This window comes from Falco punctatus, assembly GCF_963210335.1.
Source record: "Falco punctatus genome assembly, chromosome: 11".
Lineage (NCBI taxonomy): Eukaryota > Metazoa > Chordata > Aves > Falconiformes > Falconidae > Falco > Falco punctatus.
Window position 1 is genome coordinate 24,889,599 of NC_137591.1, and position 7,327 is coordinate 24,896,925.

Consider the following 7,327-nt stretch of genomic DNA (forward strand, 5'->3'; position numbering starts at 1 on the left):
GTTAGATGATACAGAGAAACAAATGGTATTAAAAGCTGGCAAAACACAGGCAGAGTTGGATGTGATGAGTGGAATAACAGGTGGAACAATAGAACAGAATTTTCCATCTGGGGATCCGCAGTGGGATCCAAATAATGTGGCACATAGAGAAAGATTAAAGCGGTATCAAAAGTGGGTTTTGTATGGGATTAGACATGCCATGCCTAAATCTTTGAATTGGTCTAAATTATATGAAGTAAGACAAGATAAAAATGAATCTCCCTCAGCATTTTTGGAAAGATTAAAGGAAGCTGCTAGAAAATACACTGATTTGAGAGTGGAAACAGAGGCAGCACAGATACAATTGGCTTTGATTTTTATGGGGCAATCGGCACCAGATATAAGAAAAAAAAAAAAAAAAACCAAAAAAAAAACAAAAAACTCCAGAAACTGGAGGGAGAGAATTCAAGAAGTTTAAATGCAATGTTGGAAGTGGCATGGAGGGTATATGAATTGTAGTGATCGGAAATTTAATACCCTCTTACGAATAAATCAGTGTGCCTTATGTAAAGAGGAAGGACACTGGAAAAAGGACTGCCCCAGAAACAGGAGTGCTTTTCACGACCTTGCCAAAATAATAGTTTTAGATGACTGAAGGGGACCGGAGGGGAGCCCAGCTGAACCTCTGGTTAAAATTAAGCTGGGAGATAAAGAAGTTAAATTTTTAGTAGATACAGGGGCGACACTTTCAGTATTAAATACTTGTAAAGGAAAAATTGGAACAAAGGCAGCCAATATAAAAGGAGCAACAGGGAAAGAAGAAAACAGGCCATTCCTACAACCCATAGATTTGAAATTTGGAAATAAAATAATTACACATGAATTTTTGTATGTATCAGAATGTCCGATACCCTTCTTAGGAAGAGATTTGTTATCCAAATTAAATGCACAGATTGTTTTTGATGAAGGAGAACTTTTCTTGAAAATACCTGAGTCAAAAACGGGAGAAATCTTGATGATACAAAAAAAGGTAAAGGAACAAGAAATTCCACCGGAGGTGGATTTGGCAGTGATCCCTACTGTATGGGAAACAAATATTACTGGTAAATCGAAACTAGCAGAACCAGTTAAAATAGATTTGAAGGAAGGTGCAGGAACAGCGAGAATTAAACAATATCTAATCAAATCAGAAGTGAGACAGGAATTGAAGAAATTGATTGATAAATTTTTGGAGTATACAATTTTGGAAGAATGTGAATCTGAGTATAATACTCCTATTTTACCAGGAAAAAAAAAAAAAAAAAAAACCAAAAAAAAAAAAACCCACCCGCGGGTGAATATAGGCTGGTGAAAGACTTGAGGGCAGTATATCAAATAGTTAAGGATATTTATCCTGTAGTAGCAAACCCTTATACACTGTTAACAGCGTTAAGGGAGACTTATCAGTGGTTTACAGTGCTTGATTTAAAAGATGCTTTCTTTTGTATACCTTTGGAAAAGGAAACCAGAAAACTGTTTGCTTTTGAATGGGAAAATCCTCAAACCAAAAGATGCAGCTGACATGGACTAGATTACCCCAAGGATTTAAAAACAGTCCAACTATTTTTGGAAATCAATTAGCAAAGGAACTTGAAATCTGGAAACAGGACAAACCAAGACCTGGACATTTATTTTTACAATATGTGGATGATATATTGATTGTTACAAAAGAAAGATTTATTTGTATACAGGTGACTATTGACCTTTTGAATTTCCTGGGACTAAATGGGTATAAGGTATCCAGGAAGAAAGCCCAAATAGCCGGCCAGACTGTGATATATCTTGGCTTTGAGATTTTAAAAGGACAACGACAATTAGGAAAAAAATCACAAAGAAGCTATTTGTGGTATACCTGAGCCGAGAAATATTCATGAACTCAGAGCATTTTTGGGAATGACTGGGTGTTGTCGCCTTTGGATCATGAACTATGGGCTAATAGCTAAACCACTGTACGAGGCCCAAAAGAACTTTCCCTTTGTATGGGGCCCACAACAACAAAAGGCTTTTGTAGAGTTGAAATGTGCCTTAATGTCTGCACCTGCTTTGGGACTGCCAGATCTAACCAAAGATTTCCAGTTGTTTGTTCATGAAAGGCAACACCTTGCACTGGGAGTACTAACCCAGAAGATGGGAAGCTGGAAACGACCAGTCGGATACTTCTCTAAACAACTGGACACAGTGAGTAAAGGGTGGCCAAACTGCCTTCGAGAAGTAGCCGCAACAGTGAGAAGCTTGGAAATTGACTTTGGGAAGAACAATAACAGTCTATGTCCCACACATGGTGATAACTGTTTTAGAACAGAAGCGGGGACATTGGCTGTCTCCCAGCCGGATGATGAAATACCAGGTGGTATTGACTGAACAAGATGATGTGATTCTAAAGACAACTAACCTGGTAAATCCTGCAGTGTTTTTAAGTTCCATACAGGAAGAAGGACGACTGGAACATGACTGCTTGGCTACTATCGAGTATGTTTATTCCAGTCGTGAAGATCTGAAAGATGTGCCGTTGGAGAAACCAGATTGGGAACTGTATACTGATGGAAGCAGCTTTATGGAACAAGGAGTCCGATACGCCGGATATGCGGTAACAACAGAGACTACAGCTATAGAAGCAGGAGCATCGGCAAGTACCATATCAGCCCAAAAGGCAGAACTCATTACTTTAATTCGAGCCTTAGAATTAAGCAAAGAGAGTAAATATCTGGACTGATTCAAAATATGCCTTTGGGGTAGTGCATGTCCATGGAGCTTTGTGGAAAGAGAGGGGGTTACTGTCCTCTCAAGAATCAAACATTAAGCATCAAACAGAAATTTTACGATTATTGCAAGCAGTTCAAAAGCCAAAACAAGTAGCAATCATGCACTGTAAAGCACATCAGATTGGAAATATAAAAATAATAATTGGAAATAATTTAGCTGATAAAACAGCAAAAAAGGTAGCAAAGAAATAAGCATTGCAAATGGCAATAATTCCTTCTAAAACAGTAACCCTTCCTAGGGAAAAACTGAGATATTCGGAGGAAGATGACAAATTGGGTCAGTTATTAAGTGCTAAGAAAAACTTAGCTGGATGGTGGATAACTCCTAATGGACAAGTAGTAATTCCACCTCTTGTGATGAGAGAGATAATTCAAACAAGACATCAAGAATGTCACTGGGGAGCAGAAGCCTTAGTAACATCTTTACGAAAGCAAATAATATCAGTTAAGATGTTAGGAATAGCTAAAATGGTAACTGCAAAGTGTGAAGTATGTTTGAAAAATAATCCAGTGATTAAGAAAAAGGTTCAAATGGGTAGACTGGAACCTGGAGATTATTGGCAAGTAGATTTTTCAAAGTTACCTAGACAAAATGGGTACCGGTACATCCTGGTAAGGGTTGATACTTTTACAGGATGGCCAAAAGCCCTTCCCTGTCGCACCACAAAAGCAAAAAGAGGCTGTGAAGTGGTTATTACAAGAAATAATTCCAAGATTTGGAGTTCCTATTGGAATTTCCTCTGACAGAGGTCCACACTTTGTGGCTGAAGTAGTACAAAGTGTTAGCAAAGCATTGGGTATTAATTGGAATTTACATTCATCTTGGAGGCCACAATCTAGTGGGAAAGTGGAAAGGATGAATCAAACGTTAAAACGACAAATAAGTAAAATTTGTCAAGAAACTAGTTTAAAGTGGCCTCAGGCACTTCCATTGGCATTATTACGAATCAGAGTACAACCAAAGAGTGGAACCTCAGTCAGTCCTTATGAATTATTATATGGAAAACCATATGAGTCTCTAGAACCAAATCTAAACATACATGTAAAAGGAAAACAAGATGTGTATAACTATTTGTTTTTTTTCAAGGAAAACTTTGGCTGTGATTTGAAGTGTAGTAATTTGGAATAGACCTTTATCCCTGGAAAATTCAGTGCATGATTTCCAACCAGGAGACTATGTCTATGTGAACACTTGGACCTCTGAACCTTTGCAGGAGCACTGGAGAGGACCCTTCCAGATACTGCTAACCACTTTTACAGCTATCAAAATTGCAGAATCGGATGCTTGGATACATTATACTCGAGTGAAGAAAGCACCATAAAGAAGGCATCTACTCCGTGGAGGACTGTGGAACGTGACCCAGAGACTTAAAAATTGACTTTGGAACATGTCTAATTTTGCAGATCAAGTTATGATTGGTTTTTGGATTTTCTTTTGGTTGATAGTGTTGGTGGGATCATGGGATGACTTGGTGAATAGGAACAAAAGACAAATAGAAACAGAACAAGTGATTGACATTCCCAAACAAATGGCTGAGGAAAATTTGATGGTAGGATTAATTAAAGAATTTGCCAATTTACAAAACATCACGCAGATCACTGCTTGTTTACCTATACCAAAAGCAGTAGGTGAATCTATTCCATGGGGAATTTTAACCATGAATTTGACTAACCTGGAACATAAAAATGAAACCAATTATTGTGAACAGAGGCCAGTGACTCAATGGTATGAACAAGTGAAAGTCACTAGAAAACAGTGGAAAACTCCAGGTAGTCTGGCAGATTGTGAAATATTGTTAAATCATGTTTTTACCAAAATAGGGAGATTTAAGACTGTGGGATGGTGTTCTTATGATGAACAATTTAAAACCAATGTGAGCAAAAGTGTTATGGAATGGAAGTGTAACGAAACTGGCCAAAGCACCCAATTAGTAGAACAGTGGGACTCTATATGGTCTAGGTCCATATTTTCCCATTTTCAGTATATAGCAAGAACTTTTTGGTGTTTTACCTGGGATGGAAAAGTTTTTTTTCAGTATTACCCTGGGTCAATGATAGGTCACCTTCATCGGGAGAGAAGGAAAATAAAGCAGTGCCATGGTGGAAATGTGAAAAAGTGTATGATTGCAGTAATGCAGACTTAGTAATCCAAAGAATTCCTCTGTAGGCCACTGTTTTAAAATTTGGTTGTTTTTGTCGAGGTCTTAAGAACACTCTCAATTTGACCAGCACTTTTACAGTTAGGAAAGGAACTTCGTTTAGTTGTAGTAAAACTACTATTTGAAGTCCAGGACATTTAGTTTGGGCATTAAGTGATGGAACCTGGACCACACATTTACCATTAGATGGTAAGGTGAAACAAATTACTTTAGGCATGCCAACATTGTGTCCAATTTAAAAGAAATCACCATTTAAAGGATCCTTAGAGAATTTAGAATCTAAACGAATAAAGAGATCTGAGATAAATGATGATATTTGGAATGAACCATTTATAGGAGTGAAAACTGGTTGGGCACTTGAATCACTTTTAAATCCTACAGCTTCATATAGAAACAGAGCATGGCTCTATCAGTTAGCTGGTCAAGTGGAAAAATTAGCAAACGTTAACAAAAAGGGGTTTAAGGAATTGAATATATAATTACAGGCGACCTCCAGAATGACTTTACAAATAGAATGGCACTAGATATGCTCCTACTTAAAGAACATGGAGTATGTGGATATCTCAAGGATAAATTGGACCACTGTTGTATCCACATTCCAAATGTCACTCAGGATGTGGAACATGATCTAGACCTATTGGGAAAAAAAAATTGAAAAAGAAACTGAAACAATTCAAAAGGATATGTCAGAAGATTGGCTTGGAAAAATTTTTTTAACAAACTAGGATGGAATATGAGCTCTTGGATACAATCTATAATTAAAACTTTGTTTCTGTTACTAGTTGTCTTTTTGATGAGCATGCTAGTATAAGCATGTCTGAAGAAATAATTTACCAATAGAATTGCAGTGAATAGTATGATTATGAAGAAAAGTACCAACTATTTCACCAAGATATGATCCATCACCAAAATATGTTGAAACAAAAGATATATGAATAATGCGAAAGTATTGAAATAATGATTTTCAACACTTTCAAAGGGGGGAAATGTTATCGATTTGTTAATAAGTTAAGATTGATTAATTATATTAGATTGATTGATTGATTTTATAAAATCATTTAATAGAATTAAAATATAGAAGAATAAGAAAAATTTTTATAGGAAACTTATAGTTGCACAGTAAAAGCTGCTATGAGATCTTTTGTACGTCCTGTACCAAGGCTAGAAGAAGGGCCTGGAACTATTGTGGAAAAACTTAGGTAATAACTTTAGGGTTGAAAGGTTCCTTTGTACTTAACCAGTCTTCTTTACGTAGAGGTGCATTGAAATGTCAGAGGATGAGATTAATGGGAACTGGGGAGAGTCGACTGGAACAGCTGGTAGGTGCCTGCCAAGAAACTGTGAACTTTAGTAAAAGGTAATTCCGGCAGGGGGAGATCGCGACCACCGACTCATATACCACCTACCCAAAGCATACCCTAGACCCATTTCTAGACCTTTCTAAGCTTTACTGCGCAGAATCGGATATAGGAGGAGAGTATGTAAATGATTTACAGGAAATGTTATGATTATGCATGAATAACTAATGAATATGTATGAATGTGTTCTATATATGGAATCTGAGTTTGGGACCTGGTGTGCGTTGATCGTGAGAGGACTCGCTCACGCACCCGGCCGTCAATAAAGAAGTGTCTGCTTATCTACATCACATTGGTGTCGATAAGTTCTTCATTCCGAGATTTCGGTAACAATAGGACACCAAAACCCTATTGTTCTCCATATGAATCATTATTCCTCATTCATTTTAGGCTTTGTGATAGCTTTTAACAGTAACACCGTGCACTTTCCCAGGTCAGAATGAAAAAGCAGGAAAACAAACTCTTCAGAGCCTTGTAAGAAATGGCTTGTCTGACACTTGCTCATTATACTTGTTGCTCTCAGCTCAGTTTCCTCTTTGCTTTACTCAGAATTTCAAATTCTTGAGCATTTTCTAACCTGCATGAGTGGACAACAGGAAGCAAACCACTTTCCTTCTCTGTGCAAGTGAGAATTTTGTTGTTGACTCCAAAAAGGGCTGAGCTTTAACAAGGTAGCTAGTGTTTTGTGACTCCAGCCATAAAAGCTGCTAACCCATACCTAGCCCAGTAATTCAGTGTTACTGCTGCTTGTAATAGGCCACAAGCATTGCATTAAGGTGACAGCACAAACCTTAGGACTTCTCGGTCTATTTAAAAACTATTAACTGCTTCTTTTGTTGTGACACACAGAGAATATTTTGTATCAAAAAAAAAGAAGTAAAAAAAAAAAAAAAGAATCAGAGTCCAGTTTTCTGGTAACATATTGTTAGTGAGATTGTCTAGTTAATGGTTTGAAAAAAAATGTTCCACTGCTCCATTTGATGCTTCATGAAATGAAGCAACTTTGTCATACTTCACTGCATTTAGACCT

General features: G+C 37.2%; 1 protein-coding gene across 1 annotated transcript; it reads left to right on the plus strand.

Moving 5' to 3' along the window:
* Positions 1-2,302: 2,302 nt before the first annotated feature.
* On the plus strand, positions 2,303-5,592 carry LOC308071443 (uncharacterized protein). Its single transcript, XM_080406850.1, has 2 exons — positions 2,303-2,605; positions 3,995-5,592. The coding sequence occupies exons 1-2, from the start codon at positions 2,351-2,353 to the stop codon at positions 4,100-4,102; spliced, it is 363 nt and encodes a 120-aa protein (XP_080262976.1). The 5' UTR covers positions 2,303-2,350; the 3' UTR covers positions 4,103-5,592.
* The last annotated feature ends 1,735 nt before the right edge of the window (positions 5,593-7,327 follow it).

Bases quoted from the DNA above. Each gene is read 5' to 3' on its own strand.
- LOC308071443 (XM_080406850.1), top strand. From the start codon at position 2,351: ATGATGAAATACCAGGTGGTATTGACTGAACAAGATGATGTGATTCTA. The intron at 2,606-3,994 runs GTAACAACAGAG...GAACCTTTGCAG, and splicing joins TCCGATACGCCGGATATGCG to GAGCACTGGAGAGGACCCTT.